Raw genomic sequence first — 27,256 nt, 5'->3', positions numbered from 1 at the left:
ATACACATTTGTACCTACATATGTGTGTATATATATTTAAATAAAGTAGATGCAGGTATCTCATGACACAGCCAGAAATCTGGTCAGGCTCCTATATACATAAGGATTGCCATTCTCCTAGATCCAACAGAGAACTTTCTACCTGGATAGCCTCTCTGGTAGTGACATAAATCAAAGGGCATATGAAAACATGAAAACATATAATCTGTAAACTTTTTCCTTTTTCAGGGCTTCAGAAGGTGCCACTTGACAATACTGACAGACTGTGTCAGCAGACTTAACTACAGGCACAGTCCTGCCCATCTAACTTCATCAGCTACTCTTTGCAAAGAGAACTTCGGCAATTCCTTGTGGCCTTTCCTGGGCTTTAAACCACAAAGCACATGGGTGAAGACACAGAGAGCACAAAACTGTCTTCTCCAAGAACTGGCAGAGATGCCAAGGTCAGCAGTTAGGGACATACATGAGCAGGAAAAAAAAAGTACCATCCACACTCAGGATCAATGGCTTTGGAGAAAGCATAGCACACCACAGGATATGAAGGGAGTCATAATTCATGTGCACTGCTGCTGAATAAATGCAGCAATTACTTTCTGATATCTTGACCAGGTGCATTTCTCCTGTTTCTTCTATGAATGAAAGCTCTCAAAGGACAACCTGTTACTGCCTTTCAAGTACTCTCCCCTTTAAGTCAGCTCCTAGGTAATCCTTTGCCTTCTGAGGTTCAATGTTGAGCTTGCTTTCCTCTTTCACCTGACCAGGTTTCATGGCTTGACACCTCCAAAGAGAAGAATGGTCTGAAGGAAGAGTTGAGAGGCAGAGAAAAATCAGGCAGGGCATAGCAGCTAACCTGCGAAGGGGTTGTCACACTTATCTCGGGGACAAAATTGTCATCAAACAGACTGATGATGTTCTCCTGCTTGATCTCCTTGGAGGGGGTGACTTTTGGAGGCGGAGGCACCGGAGGCCCTTTCCTCAACTGCATGCAAGAGAGCACACGGCCACAGCACAGACGGCGACACCCAAAAAAACCAAAGACAGGAACCAGGTTAGTCACAAAAATTCAAGGTGAGGGAAATCACAACCACTGGCACAGAGCAGGGTCCAATCAACTCCATCTGAAGAGAGAGGGGGAGGGGTGAAGGGCTGAACTGAAACAAAACAGAAATCAATAACCACACGCCTCCAGAGAAGGTTTGGCATCATTAGTTACACTTCAGCCGCGGGCAAGTTTCCCTCTGCAGAGGAGAAGCGTAACACAATTAATATGCATTGACAGGACATGCATACATAATTAAACATGTGCAACCTTCAAAAGAACCAATGGGAAGGGAGCAGATCAATTACTGAGAACATGATCCAACAAAATAGGCCAGCACTGCCTCCCTTTGCCATACTTACCATACCTAAGGGAATGAGAGAAGAGACTCCGTTTGTCCTACAGTGGGTAGGTGGCATTGACAGGACAGACCGATCTGCCCAGTTCAGGACAGACTGATCTGCCCAGTTCTGGCTCCCTGGTGCACTGATTTTAAGTGTGCTGTAAGAAAGGTCTGCAGGAGCTCTTGATGGCATCTCAGCTTTAGGCCAGAACAACTCAAACTCCTGAGAAGCCATGACTGCTGTGAGCCCAACTCTGCTCTCAGTTTCACCAGTGAGCATTGACAGCAATGAAGTCATGTCTCCCAAATGGAAATCCCAGTGAATACATAAAACCACCTCACTCTGTAATTCTAACCCATTCTATTACCCCTTATCATGCTAAATATTCACCCTGGCACTGCATCCACAACCGCATGGAAGTTGTGGTATATCCTGTCTAGATCAGCCCATCCACATACTTTTCATATTTTGCTGTGCACAAGGCTTAATGATCATTTCTAGATCAAATCAGACTTTGAGGAGCTGCTGCTTTGTTGGAATAAATCAGCCATACAAGTTTCCAGCAATGCTCAGCAATGACAATGCCTCCCATTTACAATGAAGTTTTCCAGCTACTTGATCTTCCTACTGCATCCAAGACAGCAAGACCCAGAGACCTGACAATGTGCACCCAGTGTATCAGTGTGAAGCCCAGATCTGAAATCCATTACTCCTAGGCCTGTGTTCACACTCCTCCAGCACATAACTGAGTTCTACACAGCCTTTATTCAGATTTCTAAGGACATGCCCAGTTTTCTACTGGATTAACCTACTTGAGAGAGAGTGATTGCATATGAAAACACATCTTTTCCCCCCTGAATAGCTAGCTAGAGGAAATAATGGAAGCAAGTGATTTCACTTCCAGCTTTTTGTTTGCAGAAGGTGTTGTGTCCATATTCCCTGAGAACAATTCCTTCCTGAAAACCCCCTGCCTTCCAGTTGTAAGATGCGACCAGAAGTTTCAGGGAAATGCTCTTCTCAGAAAAGATCCACCCTCTGCAGAAATGGAAGGCTCCAATTACTGACTCTCAAGTCAAAAACATCACAACTCTTCTATTTATTCCTCTGATATGGATAGTCAGTCTCCTTCATGCCAATGCAATAGTGTTTTGGAAATCACCAGTCCCACACTATTCCAGCATTACTTCCAAAAGCAGTCTAAAACCACATTTCAAAGACAAGATGATTGCATACTGATGTTGGGTTATACCCATAAATTCATCATGCACTAACAACTTTGTTGCCTAGAATAGAACAAATCCTCTAAAATCCTTCTGCTGACTTCGACCTCACAGAGATTTATCTGCCCAAATTCTGCACAGTTGCACTAATTTCAAAAGTCTCATTACAGAGTTTCAGTGGTGTAACTGAGAGCAGAAGTCTGACCTTTAAGTTTCACAGATCCCCTCAAGTCTTGTTTCAACATCAAATTATTCTGCCGAGAGCTGAGAGCATTCACTTCTTCCAAAAGACAGAAATAAACTGTTTTTAAAAATTAAAAAAGTAAAAGAGTTTGAGGTTGCTTTGGGTTGTACAGGGAACACTGCAAAATTTAGTTAGCATTTATTTGATCACTCCTGATCTTGTCTTTCTCTCCACAGCCTTTGCTCACACTCTGCATTGGTATTTCAGACGCAAAGAAGCCAGGGAATTGTTCTTGCTCGTTGCTTTGTGCTCCATCCTTCCAAAGAGGGTGAGGCCCCTCAGCCTCCCTTGGAGGACCAATAGAGAACAAATCACTTACCCAGAGGTCAAAAGTAATGACACCTGTGAAGATTTCAGCGTTACAAGTCGGGCACTTTACTGTTGAGAGAGCAGACACTTGTGCTCTCAGCTGCCTGGCAAGCTCCACACACTTGGTTCCTAGATTTTATCCACACAGACACCAGGCTCAGCTCTGAGTGTGAAACTCCTGCCTTTGCCTTCCCTGCCTCTGGAGCTCCATCTCTCAGCAGCTGCTGTGAATACAGAGCTTCTTCTCTTCCTGATGCCTGAGGGAATGAATTAAACACAGGCTGGGAAGAGCTGCCAGGCGGTGGCAGCATTGGCTGCAAATGTCATTTCAATCCTGCCTGTGGCCAATCCCAGCCAGGGCTGTGCTGGAATATCCTGCCTGTTCCTCAAGGGGTGCCTCCGGCCCCATTCCTGCGGGCAGGCAGGCAGCAAGTGAAGGAGAAAGCACTTGCAGGCTGGCAAAAACAAGGGTTGTGTGTGCTATTTAAAGGAAAGGGAAGAAACCAAACTCAGCAAAATGAGTCCACAGTCAGGGTGAGTGAAGTCTGTTGTAAATAGCTTAATAAATCTCTATATGACTTCTTGTTCCAAATTTTAGTCAAGTACTGGAAATCTCCGGGGGAAAAAGAAAAAGAAAAAAAGAAACCTGCAACAGAAGGGCAATTTTGGATATTCTATCTTCTCTCCCCCATACACACAGCGTACTCCAGAGGTCCTAACCAGGTTGGTGGTCAGGCTCTGCACTGCTGAGCTTTTCAGAGACCCTAGAGAAGTCCTGAAAAGACACTGCCAGGCATCCACACATCTCACAGGGCTGGAAAAGAAATTTTGCCACATGTCCTCTTCCTGTCCCTCAATAATCCTAAAAATCAAATATGCAGTGGAGAGAACAATATAGCAAGAGGCTATCTAGAAACAGGAGAAAAATTACCCCACAGGCTTGGATTTGGAATCACACTGCTATGCATGGGAACACCAAGGAAGTTCTGGGTTGCCCCCATCTCTTCTCAGAGGCAGTGGGTTTTCTTACCAGTTTGGCCAGAACCCCTCTGAGCTTTAATTCTTCCTGGAAGATTTCTCCCAATGTCCCACTTACTGAGACACAAGGACTGGAACCCAATGTAAATTTGGCCTAGTTACTACTTTTCCCTACTAGGCTTTTCCCCCACTCAGCAACAGAGGGACAAGAGGATGGAGTAAATGTTTTATCTTCCCAAAGTAAAACACATAGATGATATGCTGAGCAGCTGTATCTACTGTTTTGAACATGCTGCTGGATATTTCCTGTGTAAGGAAAGGCCTAATGAAGGCCATATGGAAGGTATCACACTCATACAATGGACTATCTTCTTCCTGGAACCCACCTAATTTCTTCCTAGCATAAAAATATAATCCTTTTTTTTTAGCATAATATTGTATCTTGATAGTAAAGTGAAACATCATCCAATGTACAGATGTTCTTCTTATAGTATTAAGCTTTTCTATTTTAACCTTTCTCAACTGCAGAAGTTCTTGAGAAGAAACTGGACTACTCAACTACTCAGGTTAGCTCAAATGTAAAGAACAAACCTCCTCATCCAGCTACAACTCCATCTTCCCTGGATCTTCTTGGCCATCCTATCAGACACCAAAAAGTGTTACTGGCCTTCCCCCTGTGAAACCATTCAAAGACAGTTCTTATAACAGAAAGATGGCAAATAAGCAACTGGCATTCTCAGGAACTTTCTCAGGAACCAGTGGAAGAGAACAACCATCATGTGATATTCTGTGTGCTCAGTAGCAGGATGAGGTCTAAAAAAACAACTGATGGAGGTCTTTGACTCACAGAGCTTGTGGCATCAGCAGAGACATGGTCAATGCCATGGGGACACTACCTGAGACGGTGACTTTGGGATGCTTGCCCCAGGTGCTTCCAAAGTGGACGGCTCCAGCTCATGGTTTGCAGTCTTGGTCTCAGGGCTGGTGATGGGAGATCCATCTGGTGGAGGCGAGGGGCTTTTATTTGCTTTCGCTGGGGTGCTGTCACTGAAGGAAGTGGAGAGAGAAAGGACGAGACAGGGGGAGAGAGAGGGGAAGAAAAAGAGAGAGAAGTCTGAGCCAGGCCTAGGAGGAGCTGTGCTAACCAGCACAGATCAGTGGCCTCCATTATCTCTTTGCTTCACTGCCCAGATACGCAATGAAGACATTTGGAGCTCCTGAGAAGCATCTCTGCTGAGTCACTCGCAGTCCAACACACTGCAGCAGCATCACTTTGCAGCAGGCTACTCACTAAATGCCTACAGAACTTCATACTTGCCTCAAACACAGAAAAACAAAAACAAAACAACCAGGCATCCTTCATTTTGCCAGATTTTAATCTAAGTGCCTGACATTAAATTATAGTATTTAATACTGGGGAAGTAGATGGGGAAAAGAGTTCAGTGCTGCTCATTTAGTTTTAAATGCCACAGACTGGAATTTTTCTGTGTGGCTGTCTATGGACCTCTGCATGGGTTATGACTAATAGATTCACAGCACCTGAACTAAGGCTGGAATCACAGAATATCTTATTCCTTGATGTGGTAGGAACTGACTAAGCTAGTGGACAGGCAAAGTAGCCAGAGGTTTCACAGATCATTCCAGACAGCAAAGGAACAGTGAGGTTCTGGCTACTAATAGAGATTTCTCTATTATGAAAGGTCTCCCTAGTTGGTCTCTGTTCCAAGACTGTTTCTGACACACAGTCAAGAGGAATTCTTCAGGAAATTAAGATGCAAGAAGCATATGCCAGTGGCATTTGTTGGTTCACAGCTTGGACAGATTTGGGCAGATTTTTCAAAGGCATGGCAAGAGGCACATGCCTTTCCCTACAGGCATGCCCTGGCTGGGTGTCAAGTCTCTGCTTCAAAACACAGAGTCATGAGACATTTAGCAAAAAGTTGGTTACCAGAGAATTTCAACTGGGAAAATTCACTGCTGGAGGATATTTTAGCAGAAGTGATTACAGTTTGGCAAAACCATACGCAGATGAAAATATAATATCACAGCATATTGCAAAAGGGCTGTGCAAGCTCATCTACAGGGAGTGATATTTGACTCCAGTAAAAGTCACAGTTCCTGTGAAATTCAAGGCCTTGAGAGAAGCTGAAATAAAGAGACCCTTTCCAACAACTTGAGACATTAAATCCTGGCATAGAGCCAGCACTAAAGCAAGGCAGATCTGATTCTGCAGGGAGATGTAATTTATTACCTTTCTCTGTCCCTAGAGAGCCCAGAGCCTCAGACATGTACATCCACTCACACTTGGATGCCTGAGTTGTGGTCACTGGCCAACATGCATGATGGCCTCATTCCTAAACATTGGTTTGCAAGTGGGGGATAGCAAGAGGAAGAAGGGATAGCAAGGCATTTCAACAAACCTTCTCTCACAAGCAAGCATCTCACCCTGCTCAGCATTCCAGCTTTCAAGCTCCCCATCCCATTCCCTCTTCATTCACTTTGCCCTCACCCATTCCCCCAACTTTCTCCCCCCATATCCACACCCCACACACACATTTCCCCACAAAGCACTTTTTCTCAGGTTCACATGCAGGCTGGACACTTCTGATGACACTGATGCCAAGAGCACACCAACATGATGCAACAAACCCAAGGACATTCCCTGCCAGCAGCTCTCAACCAGGGGCACACACACCAAGGGAGAAAGACGGACATGAAGAAGGAAAAGGGAGGAGGAGAGACTGAAGAACATGGATGCCAACCCCTGCAGCTCTTCAGTCTGATTGAACAGCGTCCTTCCTCAGAAGTTCCCAGAAATCACTTCAATACCTGGGGTCTGTAAAGAATTCTGAAAAAATCTACGAAGTTGTGCTACAGATTAAAAGTAGTAATGGTTGGAGGGTGAAGGTAAAGTCCTGATGTAAACAGGAGTCACCAGGAAACATCAAAGAACATCCTCTAATGCTAGATTTGGGGGGGGGGGGAAAGTACATGTTACCTCCCTTGGAGTTGAAAGCACTTTGGAGAAAATGGGGGACACAGTGATCTGCATCTAGAGTGCCAGGACTTCCCAAATGCCCCAACTACACTGGGAACACTGGGACTACGGGCTATCAGCTGGCCTACCAAGATAAGGGTAGACTTTTCCTTCTAGGGACTTGAAAAGGCCAGTTCTCCCAGTGAGAAAGGAGTTCAAGCTTATTTTCTAAAGGCCGTGGAACAGTTTGGGAGTGACTTATTTCCAGTGCCTGGCAGTGACTTAATTTGGAGATATATTGGTAAAAGGCTCCCATGTGAGTCAGCCCCTGTAGGATGAGGGGAAGAATTGGGCTGTGAGGGCCCAACACTAAAGCCTTCATTAAGTCACTACTATTTACAGCTTGTTTGATGTGTTGGCCAGCCCCCCAGGAAAATGCCAGTGCTAATTTTGGCTGAGCCTTTTCCAGCCCCCTGAGCGGCACCTTCATTCCTGCACTTGTTGCTTTGTAACTTTGCTGAATTTAGCCAGGGCAACCAGCATCAAGTGAGATGGTCACCAGGATCCTCTGTCCTTCACACGTCCCCAGGGAGCACACACTGCCCACACAGAGCAAAATCTTGTCTCCAGCTAACTGTTTGCTGCAGGAAACACAGCAAAGAGCCAGAGTGCAGGGACTCTACCTACTGACCAAACATGAGCACCACAGTAAAAGCAAGCCAAAACCACAAGGTCACTGCTCTTTTTCCTTCCCATGAGCAAATGGGAAGTGGTGCCAATTCCAGGAATATCAGACAACGAAAGGAAAGGGGTGTCAACTTTCTTCTGCAAACAGAGAGCTGGGTCTAATACAGCTGAAGAGAAAGTCAAAATCCCCCAGCCTCTTTTTAGTGCTGCTGAGCTCCCAGACACTCCAAGGTGCTGTCTCATTTGTTCTGGAAGGGCAGAGTAACATCTGCAGATGAGTTTCCCTTGCACTTGTAACAATCCTACATTAGAGGATAAAACCTATTTTCCAATATGGTAAAAACAGATCAGTCACATCCTGCCAAGTTCTCAAGTTAAAAAAGAAAAAAAGACTGACATCTCAGTTAAGGCTCACACTGGGCCTTTCAGCCAAAGGTAATTAAATTTTTACCTCTAAAGCATACTGGAGAATTATTTGGAAATAAAAAAATTAAAGGAGTGGGTGGGAGAAAGAAGGAAAAAAGAACCTACATACCTAAACATATGATGGCACAAATGTACATTCTTGCTGCAGATCAAATACTGAGTTCCAGATCCTCCTTCTCTGCACTAGGGATTGCACATTTCTCTGCGACCCCAGCAGCTGCTCTGACAGCACAAACTCCCAGCAGAGCCCAGGTCAGGCACCTTTATGGCCAGGCCAGGTCAGTTGGACTTTACCAGGGGAGAGCAGGAGCCCATGGTGAGCAGAACTCATCAGGGGGAGATTTACTAGCTCTCCTTCTGTTGCATAATCCATCCACTCTTAGGGACTGGAAATATCAGACTTCCTGCCTGGTACAGATACAACACCAGTCCAACCAAAACCAGAGACAGACATCCAGAGAAGTACTCCAGTGAATCCTCCTTTTCCTACAGTAGAAAACCCCAGAATAGTAACAACACAATCTATTGCCTTATTACTTGCATTTGAAGATATAAATATCTAAGCTTGCCCATCAGCTTCCTTGTGAAATTACCACTCTTCACTCTCCAACTTCCCACTTTACAAAATATGCACAGCAGACACAAAGAGAAAGGCTGCATTACTTGCCCTAGTCAGTGGGAAACCAGATCAGGAAAAACAAGGATCTCAATCCAGCAGCACCTTCTTTTATTGCTGGCAGGACACCATCTTGACAATTATAATTTTTTTTCTCCCAGTAAGGATCCCATGGAGGAAGTACCAACACAAAAAGTGAGAAAAACCAAAATCAGAGGAATTTTCCATGTCATTATACAGCAGCTCCCACTTTGCTCCAGAGCATGTTCTTGTCAGAGTCCTTGACCTATGGTAACTCCAGGCATTGTAGCAATCCAGAAAATCAATGCCATCACTGTTTTAAAGGCAAGATGCAGATACTAGTCTTTATACAAGACAAGGTTCTTCCTATTTCTCCAGTCCTGCACAAAATCTTACATGGATGGAGCAAGATAGTGAGGATCCTCAAGAACAGAGCAAGCAAAGAGCAAAGCTGGAAGTATCCTTCTCCCAATTGCAACAGGTAGATAGGATAGGACTTCTCAGTGTGAAAGACCTGCCTACTGGTCCTCCCTGGCTAGGCAGGGGATGAGAATGCAGCATTTCAGACCTGGTCAAAAGGACAAGCCCACTAGGTAAAACTAGAAGCTGTTAAAACACCAAAATCAATTATACTTCCCATGGAAAACCCAGCACTGCATTTTCCATCACACAAAAACAACTGGACAGACAATGCCTGAGTTTTCACACGGCCTTCTTAGATAGGAAAAGAAGCAAGGATTCAAACCAGGCACACAAGCAGTTAATGGGATTATCCAGACACAGAAAGATCTCAGCAGGACCCAGCAGGCCACAAACACATCTTATCATGCACAGGACCCCTCTCCCACCACAGGGTTAACACGTGCCAGGCTGTTAGAGTCCAGCAACAGCCTCTCCAGTTTTAGGAGCTCAATGAAACACGTATCGAAATGCTGCTCTCCATACCGGTACCTGCTCATCTTTTTCCTCAGCCTGGCGAACAGTTTAGTTTTCTTTCTGTTGAGGATGGCACGCAAATCATTTCAGTTACAGGATGGCACAGTCAAACCAGGGAGGAAAAGTTTAGCTTCCAAGTACCCATTTAGTTGGTGCCACCAAACTCACTGTAATTAAGATGACAGGATCTCCTCTCTCTCTCACACACACACACACGAGTACACACAGACACACTTCCCTTCATTACTAGAAAGCTATGGCCTGGTCTAGAGAAAGCAGAAGAAGGTTCTTTATGCCTGTCAAAGATATGCATATATATCTATCTATATAAGTAAACTAAAACTTTCCCTGCACTTTGGAATATGGGGCCAGGGTGCAAATGGAGAAGAAGAAAAAGGAAACTGTACAGACCACCAGAGTACTGTAAATATCCTTTCACAGCTCCTCACTGTCCCCTGTGAATATTGCTGCAAAAGAAATAAGCTCCCCATTCTTCTTTTCTTATGTAGTCTGTGCAGTCTGATACATGGAACCTACTCAGCAGCTTTCCTGCCATGTCTTTTTCCAGTTTGCCCAATCACATGAGGATAATCCCACAGATCTCCTCGGTCTTCTAGGCATCTGAGCCCTGAACATTCCTACCTCTTTCAGAAGCAAATCCCAAACATAGGTCTGAGGTTCCCAGAAATACACCAGCTGTTCTGTGCTACTGTGCTACACTGCCAGCTCCAGACACATCAGCCACAGCAGTATTTGTGTAGGACCTCACATGAATGCCACAATGATGTGCACAGATAACTGCCTCTCTTCTCACACCTCCTCATTCATTTCCTGCCATTGTATCCATCTCCAGTCCCCTTCCCAGTAGAAAAGGGTTAGGGAAGCATCTGCTCCTACTGCAGACCAGAATAAGCTGTCAGATGAGTGAGGGCTATTTCCTCCTGCACACTCTCACCCCAGCCCTGCCCCACAAGGAGAGGTCAGATGTGCAGCAGACAGAAGTGCCTCACAGCAGTTCCTGGTCACTGAAGAGACGGCAAATCTTTGCTACATCCTCCTACAACACCCTGCTCCAGTGTGCTCAGGAGGAAGAGATTCACTCTGGGGCAGGTCTGGCTCCTCAGCTGAGATGCAGAGAGTGGGTGATGAAGCAGCAGCTCTCAGACTGCTGCCCACACAAGGACCCTTGTGCGTGCACTAAGCTTTGGGTTTTAGGGCCACGTGGTCTCCTAGCCAGCCAAAGGGCACAGAACTGCAGCTGAGATACCCACTACAGCCCCAGAGCAAGCTAGCAGGCTGAGGGGAGAGGGGGGCAGAAATTGTACAGAGATGGGCCAGGAATTGTAAAAACAGGTAATTTGTTCATTGAAAGCTCTTTAAGGCCAGAAACTTTGCCAGAACAGCAAGGAACATCTCTGAGCCAGTTGCTACTACTGCCTACAATCAGTTCCTCAAGGAATACAAAAAGGAGGAAAAAGAAGCTGGGCAAAGCAATAGTACAGCCTTCACCTGTCCTGTTATCTCATCCTCCTCCAGGGACCCTGGAGGATGCTGCTAACAGAGACATCACAGCCCATGGCAGCAAGAGGATGGGCACCACAACCTCCTCACAAGGTTTCGGTCTGGTTGGGTCATGACAATCAACAGACACCACATGGTAATTTGGGAAGAAGACATTTTCCCAAGTAGCATTCCAACTGGCATCACTGAAATCTGCTGTCAGCAATCCAGAATTCAGGGGCCAAAATTCAACCCAAACCTCCTCTTTCTTTAGAGTTGGCAACCACCACACTGGAAGAATTGCTGGGAAAAGACATGCATGTCATCAATTCATGACTGAAACAGGTTAAACTGGGAGGAGACACAAGGGAGCACTGAGGTCTCAACAGCTGATCTATCCCTTCTAAACCAATGCACTCAGACCACAGCTTGACCTTACTTCATGCTGACTTCACCACCTCCCTCCATCAACACAGCAGTTGAGGACCTGGGCTGTGCTGCTGCTCACCCAGCACGTGGGATTAGCAGCAGCTGGAAGCCAGAGCCCAACACTATTTCATCACTGGTGCACTTGGATGGGAGCCAGTCAGCCCAATCCAGAGCCCAACCCCTCCCTCCCTCCTCAGTGCTAGGGAATGTGCAGAGTTGCACTTAAAGACACAGAACAGGACCCAGCTGAGGAAAGCAAACTGAAGGCCCAGAGGACGCTCACTCCTTGCACACACACGGATTGGAAGTGCTCTGAGTTCAGGAGGCCTCCCATGAGTGATGCTGCAACTACTTCCACAGCACAGGAAGGAGAAACACACTGCAGCTGGGTACACAGGATGGGCATAAGGCTCTGGCAAAATGGTGATTCCAGGTTTGGAGGGCCAAAGAAGGGGTTGGGGAAATGGGCTCTTGGTGCTGAAGCTGCAGGTACATGGCAGGAGCTTTTGAGGGAAAGAACAGGACAGGTGCTGGGCAACTGAGCCCAGAAGGAAGGGCAGCTCAGTAACTGGAATTAGATTTTAAAAGCAGAGCTGAGAGTCAGTTGCCTAAATATCAGGACCTAGTGAACGTTCAGGCCTCCAGATGCTATCCTAGAAAGGTAAGAGGTATTGGATTGCACCATGCAGTGCCAAGTGCAATCTTGGGCATGGCTCTAGGAAGTCTCAGGAGGGCACTGGCAGGTGGGCAAATCACTTGCAACTGACAGCTTGGAGATTTCAACACCCCTGGGTAGGTAGAGAGGTCCCTGTCCCACCTCCCCTGCTGAGGGAAAGCCACTACCCACAGTTACTGACCTGGGCTGTGCTTTAACAGGGAAGGCATTGCCTGAGTACTGCTTGTCTAGACCCAGCAGGACATCATGAAGATTTTGGTTCAACTGCAAAATACAAAAACAAAAGACAGAAAAAGAATGAGAAAGGACCTCAGATGCCAGAGGAGAGCCTGGGCTGGCCTGCACAGACTGACCAAACACAAGCTTGTGGCAGGACATGCACAGCTCCTCAGCTATCCCAAGAGAGGACAACGCTAAATCTGTTTCCACTTCTCTGTGGGCTGTGCAGTGCTACAGCACTTGAGCTGTCAAAGAGCTGCTGGCATTTCTGGGAATGCTCTGTCTTCCTTAGAGATCATCCTCCTTGCTTCCCTATCACCTGGGCCCACCAGAGTGCTGCCAGGCACCACTGCAGAAGCGGGTGGATTGTTTACCTAAGATCTGTGTGCAACAGCTGGAGCTTCACTCAGGATTTGTAGCCAAAAGTAGCCAAAAGCTGTTTCTCAGGCCTGCTCACCAAAGCTTGGGACATGGCCATTTCCATGAACAACCTTCAACTTCACCAGCTGCCTGGGCCATCTAAGCCTGGGCAGAACCTGGATGTCTTTGCAGAAATGCACTATTAGGGGTTAAACTCTCCCTGGAACTGAAGGCTGCAGCAATCACTCCAGACACTCCTATCCTGGAACAGCCAATCCATGAACGAGACAAGATGTTGGATTTATCACTGGCAGGAGGAGGGATCCCATGAAATCAAGGTTAGAGGCAGTGTGCAGGCAACACCAGCAATTAATTGGAAGCTGTAGCAGTAATAATAAACAGATGGTTCTTATGGAACCAAAGCAAAAGCCCTGCCCTCATACAAAATTCCTCAAGAAAGAAAATATCCTGACTAGAAAAATCATAGAAGAAGAGAATTCCTGTCTAACAAGCATCTTTCCCATGTTTTGTTGAATGTGAGCTAGCAGCAACAAACCAGTAATTCTAACAATCCTCCCTATTCTTAACACTTAGTTCATCCCTCAGTGGAGAAGAGCAGGCTATTAACTGGAAAAGACCCCATAAAATGTCACCAGGGCTCAAAATTGATGTGTTACACCAAGGCAGAGGCCCCCTGACTGCTGGGAATTGAAGGACTATAATGTTTCCTGTTGCTTAGTGGCTGTTTTGTTGTCAGGATGACATTAGGGAGCACAGGGAATATAAGGGTTTTCCATCTGGGCTCTCACTCCTGCCTCAAGATTAGTGCAACATTTACATTTCCAAGCAGCATGCAGACCTAAGGAATTCAGGATTTCTCTGCTCTTCACTGAAAGAACAAGAACATAACTCCCCACTGCTGCCCACAGCCCAGCAGTCTCTTCCCTGTGCTCCATCCCTTTACATTACTGTGTCAGACTGCCTTTGTCCCAGGTTGCTCAGAAAAATACTAAGGGTTTTTATTATGCTCCAACATAGGGCCATTTTCTACAACTGTGTTTTAGCTTGAGGTTTTGGGGTTTTTTTGTTTGTTTGTTTGTTTTTTCTTTGGTTTTGTTTGAATTTGTTTACTGGCTCTTGGGTTTCGTTTTTCTTTCATTAACAGTGAAGAGACTGTAAGTAGTATAAGCTGTTGGTTGCCTTACCTTGCTCATTTCTTTATGGAAGTTCTCTTCTAGGCCAGCTATACTCTGGAATGTGTTGACATAGAAACCAACACGACTGCCAAATGAAAAACAAGACAGAAGAACTTAATGGACACAGTGCTCTCTTAAAATCTTTCAATCCTGCCATTTCTGCTACCTCCCACCCACCATTCCCATGCAAACTCAATTCAGATACGGTACATGTGAGAAGATAGAGTGGCAAGGAAATGGAACCATGGAGCAAAAGCCAGGCACAGGACAAACATGTCCAGAGGGAAGAAGAGACTGAGTAGGACAGGGTCTGAATTTATGCTGACTGAAGGGAGAGGGAGGTATAGGGTGGGCAGGAAAAAAATAAAAAATACAAAAGAAGGTTAATAAAAAAAAGCACCAGCAGTAGGAAGATGGAAAAAAAAAAAAGGATAGAGGCTGTGATGCAGAAAGTGCTGGGAGAATTAGCAGGGGACAGATTTTAATTCATCCAGAAGTCCCTTAGCACCAGGAAATCAAAAACAGCATGAACTATTTGCTTCAGGGACAGAAAGTGTAAGAAAGCAAAGGATAGCACAGAGAGCAACAGGGAAGCAGAAGGATCAGCTGGGAAGCAGGAGTCTGTGAAAAACCTGTGGGGCCTTAAAATGCCAGCAGCTGCCTGTCACCAGCCTGCCAGCTGCCAACAGAGAGTGCTCCACCAGCACCCAGGCAAAGGAGCAACAGCAGGAGGGACAGGAGAGGCTGTCCCAGGCCAGCAGCACCAGGGAACCCCCAGATGCCTCTGTCCCTCCCAGCTCCTTCCCCAGCCAGCCCTGCAGGCTGCTGTGAGCACAAGTCCTGGCCCAGGCTGGTGGAAAGGGGAGTGAAGGCACACATCAGCACTCTGCTTTCCCACCCTGCTGCTGCCCACTTTCTCAATCCTCACAGAGCAGCACTGTCAGCCTGGACATGACCACTGCATTTAAAAATAAGAAGCTGGGACACTGCTAGGAAGATTTTGCCAGTTTTCCACTGTGTCATCTCCATAAATCAGCTTCTGCTGCCCTGCAGTTCATCCCACAAGCTAAATGTTGGTCTTTGCTTCACCTCCCTTTTCCTCACCACAATCTCTGTATGGCAAACCCATGCTCTTTCAGGTCTTTCAAGAAAGCGGAGCAGAGTTGGTAAGGTGCAATATAAAGACTATTCTGTGCAAATCTCTAATAACTCTGTGCAAAACAACAACTAAATAAACTGTTTAGGGCAATACAGCAGTAGGGCAAAGGGATTAAGCAGACAAAGCAGAGAAATACAGTTTCTCTTTGTGGTAAAATCATGTTTTTCAGGAAAATCATGAAGTAAAACACAAGAGTGAACCTGTGGCTGGGGGGAATCCTAGGACAGACAGGGACAATCCAGAAAAAAAAAAAAAGAGCAGACACCCAGTCTAGGCTAAGAAGAACTGCAATCCAAGAACTTGGATATTCATTTCCTTCCAACCAGCCCTTGGGAAAACTTCCAGCACTCACCTATTCCATAGTGAAGGCAGTTCCTCCTGCAGATCAACATTCATCTCTTCAAACACCTTCTGAGCCTTTACCAACTCTTCTTCAGCCTTAGCAACAGAGAAAGGAAATTGTCAGCTCCAGCACAGCCAAGCAGCCTGCAGGGCTGGAACAGCTGAGACTCTTTTCACTTCTTTGGGAGACCAGGCAAAATTCTGGCATGAGGTAACCAGCATCCCAAATGAGTCTCCCAGGAACCAGGGCTTCACCACAGGTGACCCTTTAGGTTAAATGTGCTCCTCTCAGGTTCTCTCAATGCATTTCCCCATTTATACACACAGCAAGTAATTCAAACAACCACTAATGTGTTTCAAGTTCTTTAAATTTCCCTGACTTCAAAAACTGAAAGGAGTTGGTATGGGAGTTCAGCCTCCAGCTTGGATACAGATGAAGGTAATAGGGCCTCTGTCCCTTGCCAGATCTCAGAAAGAGTTGAAATTCATCCCAAATGGCTTTAGAAAAGAATCCTCCCTCTTGGGGACTCTCTGCTAAGGTCAGGTCATGCCAAAGTCCCATCTCCTTGAGGAAGAGAGGAGATCTGCATCCTTGGCTGATACAGCTCTCCCACAAAGCTGACTGGAGAAGCAAGGAAGGGTATGCAAAGCATGAGTTGTGCCAGAGGGAGGCCAGGCTGCAGGGCTTCAGCAGCACATCCTGGTTTCCATGGTCTCACACAAGCGCAATCCCCGGCTGGCTGTCGGCCCCAGCTCCAGAAGGGATCTCCTTCTCCCAGATGAGAGTTTAAATTTGATCTGTTCATTGGACCCAGACACTGACAGATCCCAACACTGATGGACAATTCTGTCAGGTTTCAGCAACAAAAAGGATACTCCTGGTTTCTTTTGCTGACAGCAGACACCAGCAACAACCATATGCCCTTTCCTACATCTGCCCTAGGTCACCTCTTTCTCTTTTCAGTGCCTTGATCTGAAGTTTTCTAATTAAAATATTTCTATCCTGTAATCTATAGCAGCACAGCATTCTGCCATGCAGTGAGATGTAGAATGGAAAAAAACCCTGCATGACCAAATTTGGAAGGTCAGCACAAGTGCCTTTATTTGTGACAACAGCAGGAATTTCACAACACCACAGGACTCTGCAAAGAGCCCACAAGCTATGGAAGCTGGATCTCCCTACCAGCCTGCAGTCAGATTCCTACACCTTCTACGAAATCAAATTTTATCTTCTTTGTGTCAGCTTAATTAAAGAAATCCAGCTTACTGCTCCTTAGTGACAGTTATATACAACAACAGGAATGATGGGAGAAAGGGCTTAAAAATATTTTGCAGTTCTGAATCCTGTTCCTCACAGGAATCACTCTCCATTATATAGAGCAGGATCCCTTCACTCTCCATTTCTCTCCTGACTCAAGAGCAAACCACAGGAGCTCCTACTTTCCAGCTAGCTTCACCTGTCACAGGGTAGCTCATTGCTGCCAGAGGCAAGGCTAAGGCTCGGTACTCAAGACCAGGGGGAAAATATTCCCCTGTAAAAAGACACATCTGGGGAGTATTCAGAAATTGAGACCTGGTGAGGAACAGGCAAGGGGAGAAGGGGTCATGGTGCTTCCACCCAGAAACCCCTGTTTCGCTGCTACACTCACTGAAAAACTCAACATTTCAAGAGGGTTTGCACAAAACAAACAAAAAGTCTTTTAAACATAGACACAGTTTATGCTGAATGAGAGACAATGATCACAAAGACTCATTCTACCTTAGAACACCTTTATGAATGAATGCTACTAATGCAACCATTTTAAAGGGAGTAAAAAAATAAAAAAAACAACAAGTCCACCCTTTGGCTTTATATTTTTCTAACTTCCAAACTATGCTTGAACCAGAATCAACCCAGGAGATGATGTGATACCATTGAATGCTGTTAGTTTTTCAGATGTGGTGATTATCATTAACATTCTTTCCCTCTCCCATTTACTTGTGTATAAGGTCAAAGAACCTAGAAAGCAAGGTGTGAATATTGTGACATCCCAAGGCAAAGGCAAAGCCAGGAACAGGCAACGTTCACTCTAAAGCAGTTGTAGGAATCAGGGATCCATCCAGCAGGGCTGTGGCTCAGCTAGTGCTCTCATCCCCAGCTAGAGCATTGAAACAATTCTTCAGTCCTTAGTCTACCCAGGGATCTTCTCACCAGTGGGATTTATTTTGCTTGGAAGCTGGAATCCTGGCACTTGATAGCCCTGACTGCTTCCAGCCAGAGCCAAAGCCAGACATCAGCCTGGTCACAAGCCCTTCTAGAGAAAAAACAGGAAACAGGATCTCACAAAATCTTTCTCTCCTCTCCCTGCCTGAAAGGGGGAAGGTTTGAGCAGGAGATAGACAACAAATACTTTCCTGACCTTCCACCTAGCCAAAGCTCAGAGTGCCAAGCACAACCAGTTCAGTTGTGGCAGGGGACAATTTTTCCACACTCTTTATGCTACTACCACTGATTTTGCTACATCCCAGCCCTCCTGAGTGTCTGGTTATGTCCAGCCTGGTGCTTCCAGGCAGTCTGGTGACCATTTCACTTCAAAGACTATGTTGTGAACGGTGGTAATTAGGCACTGCTCAGTATAGTTTAGATATCATCCAAGAGGCAGGGATAAGGAGGGGAGCAGGAGGATTCCCTCCAGGCCCAGGCCCTACCAGTCCCAACCAGACCTGCCTCTCAGAAAGACTCAACTTGCTCACCTTTTCCTGCAGACAGAGATATTGTTCTGTTATCACTGGGATGTTGCTTTTTAGTCTGCATTAAACATGTCAGCAGAGCTTAGTCAAAAGGCAAGAATGTGCTGTTCTAAGCCATTTTCCTCTGTTTCAAAAAGCACAGTCACTGACATTTCTAACTGGGAGTGTGCAATAGCAACTCCCACAGCAGACTTCACAAAAAATCCCCACTGTGTTGTTTTTGTTTTTATCTGCTAAAGGCCTAAAGAGCCAGAAGTTTGCACACGGGAGGGAAGGACTCTGCTTTACAGTAGAAACACCAGATATCACTGACCCCATTTTTGCATGGAAGCTGTAAAAGTATCAGGCAAGAAGAGACAGCAACACAGCTGCTGGTAAAAGGAGACTTTTTTTAGGCTTAACATTCTGAAGCTTCTCAATAAATCCAGCGTCATCAGCCTTCCTGGTTTTAACAAGAGGTTGATGAGATTTAGGCCTGTCATTAACACCTTCAGTCTTGAAATCACACAAATGTGAAAACTGAAGCCTTTTCTTCCTACTGACTCATTTTTGTGAAGGCAAGCTGGAAAACCTACAGGTTAAGAATACAACTAATGTTCTTTGTTAAGGGTTTTTTTTTGGTTAGTCTCCAACCAAAAGTAAAACTAAAATAAAGAAAAAAGCAAAGAAAAAAAACCCAAATGCTTACACAAATAGAAAAAAAAATTAGGGTTGGCAATAGCATTACTCAGCAGAGGAATAAAAGGGAGTGTTTTGAAAATATCTGTGGTCACTGAATATATTAATGCCATGTACTGGGAGATTAACGCCCCCGCAGCACAGTGCCTGGAAAGATTACACAGTCCCTTGCATGTGCTGTAGGGCAAAGTGACCCAGAAGAGTGAAATTATGGAGTGACTCTTGGTATCCTAAGATCCATGGGCAATGGGTGAGGGGGCACTCATAGGAACTTCCTCTCTGGGCAGTCTGTGCTTGCTGCTATTGTAGCAGTCACCACAGCCAAGCCTGAGAAGAGGAAAAATGCCCAAGAGCTGATAGATTCATATATTTATTTGTGACTTGAGGAACTTCCCATACCTGTTTTCTGGTCCTCCAGAAAAACCATCAGTCAAACAGACCAGTCAAGAACCCCAACTGTGCAGGTAGCTCCCAGCTGGGCCAGCAGAGGCACAGGAAAAGCCCCTAGGAGGCTGCCATGTGTCCTTCTCCCTTCAATCAAGAGTGAATACATATTTCCTCCCTTTGCTCTGCATCTTAAGCAGGGCTGCTAACAGCTGTTCTTTTCCCAAGCTTTACTGATGTGGTAATGGAGTCTTTTCCCTGATCCAAAGTCATAAAGTGACTGTGAAAACCCAGGGGCTTCATAAGGTGAGAGGCATTTCTAAACTGCAATTCATTCCATGGACAAGGAATGTGAAAACACAGAAGCATTTGAATGAGAAAACAAGAGGTCACCAGGAACTTGTGAGCAGGTAACTGGTGCTCTCTCCCAGTCTGGTAAGGATTTATTATCCCTTGCTCATTGAAAGCATTTTCTTCTCACTGACTGTCTTCTGACAACTCCCTCTTGTCCCTTAAGGTGTTCCAACTGAAAGACTGATCAAGATTTCATCAGAAAGTCACACTTGTATGCAAGTAGGAGAAATTTTGAAAAATTTCTGAAATTTTGATTGAAAAATTGAAATTTTTCTTCCCTGCAGTTCCTCTGAGCTGCTCATGTCTCTCAAGGTGCTATAACCTACATTCTGCTAGATGACACCACCTTGATCTCAGCCTGTTCAAATATGTCACACAGGGTACAAATTGCCTGATCTGGGCCCATCTCCTCTCCTGTGCAGATTGAAATTGTATCTAAAAATGGCTTTTTTAAACCACAACAGCCAGGACAGTGCTCATGTGGGAATATCACAGGAGAATGTTGCAAGCTAACTCAGCAGCCACAGAAATCACAATGTTATTTTTTTGTGGCTTTACTCAATGACACGAATCCATAGGCCAATTTTTTAGCATTTCCTTTTATCTATTTTTTTTGAAACGGCAACAATAAAAACTGACTGCTTCTCTTAGCACAAAATGGAAGCAGTAATTGGAGGAGCTGTGTAATACATCACCCTCTGCCTCAGTTATTCCATAGCCTTTCTTCATCTGCATTTCATCTCAGGGGGAGAAAACAGCCCAGTATTAACACATCTGACTAGAAATCAGTCAGGCAGCCACAGATTCATTCATTGGTCAGCAACTTCCCCGTGCCCACGGTGGCTAAGGAGTGTCAAGGACACACTGATCAGAGAGGACTAGAGTGAACGTTGCCTAGAGATTACTTGCAGGGTACAATCTAGAGCCCAAAATAGCACATGCAGGGTTAGAGCCAGGTAGATCAGCAGTCACCTGATTTCGGAGCAGATTAGTTTGTGCAACGAGGTGAGCTTGTAGCTTCCCTTGACACCACTGAGGCGCAGCTTTCTCAAGCAGCGAAACAGGCTGGGGGAGGGAGCATGTTTGAGTGGGAAAAAAAAGAAAAACAAATAAACAGAGAACAAGAGAGACACAAACATATATCTTTTAGGATCAAAAAATTAAAATCACAACAGAGTGTGTATTTAGAGGCTGGGCCAAACCAGTATCACCAAGGTGAGAGGAAAAAAAAAACATCCCGGGACTGATCAGTTATGAATCCTTTGAAGCATGCCAAGTTTAGCAGTAATTAATGTCCCCATGTGGGCTGGATACTGCAGACCAGCCAGGCAGCTGTAAGAGCAACAGATACAGTTGTTAGTGACCTAGCACACAGACAACCCTACTCCAAGGCATGGCTGTGAAGTTGGAGCTCCTTAAAGAGAGGTCAGGATTAATTAATCATCATAATTATTTGCATGCAACAGCTGAAAGTCCACAGTGATTTATTTTAATAGCAGGATGTAAGTTTAGCAATAAGTGGCAGGGGTCCTGGGTGGGAAAAGAACATCCATATATTAGAGAAGAATAAAAGAGACCACGTAATGCCAAAAATATCTGCACTGCTGTTTCTGTTACTATACCATGAAACCTTAATTAAGTCAGTTCCCACTTGCATCCTGTGTCAGAAACATGAGTTCCCTCTCCTAGGGGTCTGTCATCACATTCCAAAGTAACTTTCACTGGAACAACCCTACTTCAAAGGTCACCGGAGCACAACTCCAGGCACAGAAACAGAGGTGAACTACCTCCAGCAGCTGAGTGCACACTGAGCCCTGGCTGCTGCCCACAGCCCTGCAGAGCTGTGTGACTGCAAATGCCAGATCCCAGGCTGGGCAGTGAGAGCTGCCCCCTTGGGAAGGCCACACACACATAACTCTCATCTTTGGGACTTGCTGCTCCCATCTTTGCAGGATCAGCACAGTGCAATGTGTCACCTATTATCCTGGGCATAAGCTTATGGCCTGAATTCCAGAGGGTGGAAAGATCTGATCCAGAGGGTGGAAAGATCTGATCCAGTGCACACTTTGGCTGATGAGAAGAGTTTGAACAGATACTGAGAGACCCTTTCACAGGCTAAATCATGAATAAAGCACCAACCCCTAACTCTCAATACTTCACTCTTCAAACTTTTTTCCATACCTGTTTTATCACCGTAGCTGAACATTTGGGGCAACAGTGACTGCAGCAGTGATAAAGGCAGCTAAACTCTGCTGCAGAGCACCAGGTAGCAACCAACCTGAGTAGATCAATTCCTACAAAACCATTTGGCTTTATCTTATACTGCAGCAAAGATCCCACTGGCATGCACCAATAAAATAACATGCCCCAGGGAAATTCTGCTCCTGCCCCAGACACAATGAATTACTGCTTTGAACTGAAGGCATAACCAGTTGGGCCTCATGCCTTGCATACAGAATCAAGACTTGCTTTGCCACACAAGTGATGCAATGACACTTGGGCCATCAATCTCTCTCCCCTTTTGTCTGTCAGGGTTAATCACAGTGCATGCAGTGCACTGTAGATGACTGATGACTTGCAGCTTAACAATAAAAGTACTGTGGCCTCTAAATGCACATCTTTCACTCAGAGCAGGGATGCATCTTAATTTCTCCTATGCAGGAAAAACACCAGCATCTCTTACCTAGCTCATATTCCCCCCTACCAGAAAACCCTAAGCAAAAGATGACAACTCTTGTCAGCCTGGTTAAAAGATACAGATCCAGGGTCTTTCTTTCCTCTACTGCTTCTACCCTGAGGAGTCACAATTTACCATGGCCCACACTGAAGAGAATAAAAGATGTCTCCCCAGCCCTGGACTATTCTGTTGTGTCAAGAAGTGTCCTGTGGAAGGAAGCACATGGGTTCAAATACACTTCGGGTATAAGAGGAATCCATAGCTCATTTTAGGGACAGTATTCAATCCATGCACCTTCTCTAGAACAAAATTAGCACTATTACCTTTTTTCAGCTACATTAAAAAAAAGTAAACTTTACTTTTAATTAAAATAAATCTCATTAAAAATAAAATCCTTCACTTGACTATTGGGCAAGCCCTGGATCAAGCTATTCACAGGCAGGAAAGAAACCTGACAAGAAAAAACTCTTATTTTTCTGCTGTCAGCCATATTTATTATGCAGTAATTGCAACCAACAGACAATAGAATGCATTCATCAAGTGTGCACAGAGTGCTTTTCCCATCAATGTACTTGTAATTCACACTCCTAAGGGTCTCTCTGCTAGGATATCAGAGGGCTTCGCAAACACAACCAAACTTCAAATAACACTGAAACATTCTTATCACTGCTCTAGGATGGGGAGAAAGTCCCAAGAAGCAGACAAATTGTAACATTTTTCTGGAGCACTGCAAGATTTTACTTCCCCAAGGGGCACACAGGCTTTTCTGCCAGAGGTTACTGGTCCTGTGCATATGACAAAACCATGCCCAAGCATTTGGCCACCAAGACATGCAGACTGATGATAGTGGGACTGAACCAACCCAGAGGTCATCCTGATTCCAGGAAAGCTAAACAAATGAGAAGGAAATACCTAGCAAAATGTCACCAGTTCACAACACCCTAATGATCTTAAAGGTCCTTGCCAAAACGAATGAATTCTATGAAAACACAATGAACAGGTACAGCTGGCAAATGGAGAGCTCCCAAAAAGAAAGGAAGGCTGCATATCCTCCTGATTCCTTTACCTTTGCAATTTTGGTTTCATCCTTCTTCTTTGCAGTTTGCAGGGCTTCAAAGTGGTGCCTGGCACTGTCGTAATCCACAAGCTTCCTTCCTCGCTTGGCGATACGAGACTAGAAACATGGAGAAAAGAGTCACATCAATCCTCCCCAGCAGCCTAAACTGCAAAGCCTCCCAGGGAAAACACCCTCCCAACCTCCAGAACACCCCACACTCTGCCCACACAAGGACTCTCCCTGGATCCTCCACACAGGAGGAGGCCCCGGGAGCCACTGTGGCAAGCACCATTTCAGAGGGAGCACCTCAGGAGGAGAGAGGAGCCATCAAGGGGAGATGAAGGGATCCACCAACAGGCCCCACCTCTGGCTCACATGGGTGTTTTCAGAGCTTTAGCTCCACTGCCTCCTAAGCCCCACCATGGGCCTGCATCCTACATCCTTCATTATTTTCAGGGCTTCCTGAGGCCTGCAGCCAATCTCTAACTAACCAGCTCACTAGTTTGTGTGGAAGCCTGAGAGATTAAGTTCAACAAAAGAAGGCATTTCTGCTGCCAGCACAGCTAAAGCACTCATCCACATGCTCAGGCTATGCCATGGACAACCTTTTGGACCCTGTGACAGAAGCTGCAGACGGTGGTGACTGCCAAAGGCAGAGGTTGCTGTCACCAGCATTCAAACAAGGGAAGTGCAAGGGAAAACCTGCAGCCCTGGGTCACCAACACACAACACTAAAGCCAAAATAAATACAACAAGAGTGCTGACTGTGTACCAGACTTAAATTTAGGAATGGAGTCCTGACAAATCCATGGTTGAGAATCCAGGACAGACAGTCAGGCCTGTGGCCTGATCCTGTGTGGAAGTGAGGAGCCCAAGGCTCTCTCTCTCAGCAGAGTTGCACTTTATTGAGGCTCTGGCCCACCGGGTTTCCCTATTTTAGGAACTCTCCATCCCTCAGCCCCTTGCCTCCCACACTGTCTGCAAGCACCCCAGACTATCTGGGTTGGAGCACACACCATCCCAACCTTACCATAACACTTCCCCCTGGATCAGAGAGCCTGGACCAGCGTCAGTAATCAGCAGCCCAGAGACAGGCTGGATAACAGAGAGAAAAGGCATGGCAAAGAGCCAGGAGCATTTCTAATTAACCACAAAACCCAGGGACACAGTGCAGAACGAGGAATCAGCACTGGGATTTACTTGCAAAAGCAGAATCTCCTTCTGTCCTGCCTTGGCAGGGAGCTGTGGTTTCCTCTCCCCAGGCTCCCGCAGATACGCTGCAGAGCCATGCTCAGGGCTGATCTGTGCCAGAGCAGCTCACACACCTCCCACACATACTGCTCTGCTCCTCCAGCAAACACTGCTGCAGCTCTGGGTGAGTCACAGCAGAGCTGCAGGATCTCAGCCACATGCACTCCCAAACTCTCCTCTAAATGCTCAGCTCACTCCAAGAGAGGAGTCACGAAGAAGCTGAGCCACCCCAGAGCTGAGGTCACTAGGAGACACCTCCCAAACACCACAGTGCCAGCCAGGAGACAAGGTATTGGAGGGGGCTTCCAGCTGCAGAGCAACCTGAGATGCAAGTTAATGCACCTTACAAACAGACCAGAGGAAACATGACCCCATCTGGGATTTAAGATACCACTTTGCCCCCGGGTCAGCTGGAGTTCTCACCACCTCTGATATGGCCACATAGACACTTCAGTTTTCAGGCTACCCACCAGGAAGTTTGATTCAATGTCACCCATCTTTCAAACAAAGTCACCCCTCCATGTTTATGCAGCTCCCAAAGTTCTAACACCCACCCCCCTGTTTCTGCTGGAGTACAGGGAAATGCTGCAAGGTACAGACACACAGGGTGTGAGCCCTCCTGGAGTAACCACTGAGCATACCACTGCCTGTTAGAAGTGGCACTAACAGGATTGTTAGGAAGGCTCAGGGCTCCCTTGTATGACTCCAGGACAGCTGCAGGGACCCCCATCATCCAAATGTAACAGCTGAACTCCAGCAGACTTCATTACTTTGCAACAAATCCTTTTTTTTTTTTTAAGGAGGCTCAAATTAACAAACCCAAGCCACCACAAAAAACTTCTGCCTTCCACGTCCTTCTCTACTGATGTTTGGTTTTACAGCTAATAGAGCACCAGTTTTAGTGCTAGACAGAACGTCCCCAATTCCACAGCTATTCAGAACTTGGGCTGTAATTTATCTTCTCTGGGGTCACTGCAGAGACCTGTACTATTACTGCATGTTGTGCAGAACCAACAAAAAACTCACTCAAATATTAAATGTTATGCAAGAGAGTCCTACTCCAAGAAGTAAAGACACTGATCTGCAAAGAAAGTTTAAAGCACTTTTTCAAGTTAGAGAAGATATAGAGGCCTTGTTCAGGGGTTAACACCCAACATTGGATAAATTATTTTCTTTAACACACAAAAATTCCTTACTAAAGGCATGCTCTGTTTTCACATTCCTGCTGTGGATCCCTTTTCAAGTCCACAAAGTCCAAGGGAATTTTTACACCCCCTCAAGTAAAGATTGATTGAGAACATGCTAGAACGTAACAAAAAATAACACATGCATGATCTAACTCATCACACATTTTAATTACTAGGCTATTAACAAAAACAGGCCTTTTCACAATAAAATTAAAATCATATTCTCTCCATTAATCAACTCATTTTACCAGAGTCATGCCAGAATTCCAGGAAAAGCAGAAAATTTCATTTTGTGGAAAACAAAAACCAGAAAACTAATACCACAACAACAAAAAACAACTCAAATATTCTGTAAATGACATGAGACAGGGAATTTTTTTTTTTTTTTGCCTGCAAATCTCAAGAACGATAATTCTTTATGCCTAGCTATACTTCTGTGTAGCTAGCAATGTTCAACAACTGATAAAATGTGATTTGGACCAAAGGAGTGCCAAAGCCTGAGTCTACAGCAAGCCCAAAGTAAGGCATCCAGCTGAGGAAGCAGCACAGGGTGCACTTTGACTGAGGCTTCACACCCCAGAGAGATCAGCCCTACAGCCTCCAGGGGCTGGAAAGCCACAGCCCTTCCCCACCCCAGAATTCCAGGGGCAGAACAGGCTGGAAAAATGAAGCAAACCCAGGGAGTCCCAGGAGACAAGGCCACTGCTGTTCAGGGCTCATTTTACAAGCCTGTGACCTGCCCCCATCTGATACAGCACAGTCCTCCTGAAGCAATAAATATTGACAAAGGTTCTAAGAGACATGTGCTGGGGAAAGGGCTGCTCTCACTGGAAAGGAGCCAAGCTGATACTTCCCATAAGGTGATATCATTACTTGTGCTTCCATATGGTGAAGACATTTCCTGCAAAACCCCAAAATGAATAGAGAGGAGATAGCTGTGGGGGAAGGAAAGGTCACAGGCCAGCATTCAAACCCTGATCCCTGGATACACTCTCTCCCAAAAAGACACCTATCCAGCACTCTCCCTTCCCTGAAAAAAGCTTGGTACAAACACAGCAGACTTCAAGGACCCACAGAAATTTGCCTTCCACACTAGCCTCTATTCATAAAGTACATTTGGCACTAACTGCTTCCTCAATTTTTTCTGCTTACAAGAAAGTTATAAGACAAAAGGGCAAAAAGAGATTGAGATCTTCTGAGCTGTTGTTGACACTGCCCTCCCTGCACTCTGATGCAATAGGCAATTTAATGGATCCTCCT

The 27,256-nt window shown here is 45.6% G+C and overlaps 1 protein-coding gene across 5 annotated transcripts in view; it reads right to left on the bottom strand.

The window, feature by feature from the left end:
* Window positions 1–27,256, bottom strand: part of BIN1 (bridging integrator 1) — an 85,135-nt gene that overhangs the window by 13,507 nt on the left and 44,372 nt on the right. For 3 of the 5 annotated variants that reach the window (XM_054278518.1, XM_054278519.1, XM_054278522.1), the window contains exons 6-13: window positions 23,568–23,675; window positions 20,797–20,889; window positions 15,689–15,774; window positions 14,187–14,262; window positions 12,584–12,666; window positions 9,813–9,857; window positions 5,031–5,181; window positions 851–979 (exon numbers count right to left, since the gene is read on the bottom strand). In XM_054278518.1, the coding sequence (XP_054134493.1) occupies window positions 851–979; window positions 5,031–5,181; window positions 9,813–9,857; window positions 12,584–12,666; window positions 14,187–14,262; window positions 15,689–15,774; window positions 20,797–20,889; window positions 23,568–23,675 (771 nt within the window). The remainder of the gene's footprint in view (window positions 1–850; window positions 980–5,030; window positions 5,182–9,812; window positions 9,858–12,583; window positions 12,667–14,186; window positions 14,263–15,688; window positions 15,775–20,796; window positions 20,890–23,567; window positions 23,676–27,256) is intronic. The other 2 variants (XM_054278520.1, XM_054278523.1) reach the window with 1 other exon arrangement.

This window comes from Melozone crissalis, unplaced genomic scaffold (assembly GCF_028551555.1).
Source record: "Melozone crissalis strain CALT ecotype California unplaced genomic scaffold, PUWL_Pcris_2 ptg000023l_1, whole genome shotgun sequence".
Classification (NCBI taxonomy): domain Eukaryota; kingdom Metazoa; phylum Chordata; class Aves; order Passeriformes; family Passerellidae; genus Melozone; species Melozone crissalis.
Note: the sequence above shows the minus strand (reverse complement) of the source record. Positions and strands in the feature narration are given on the sequence as shown.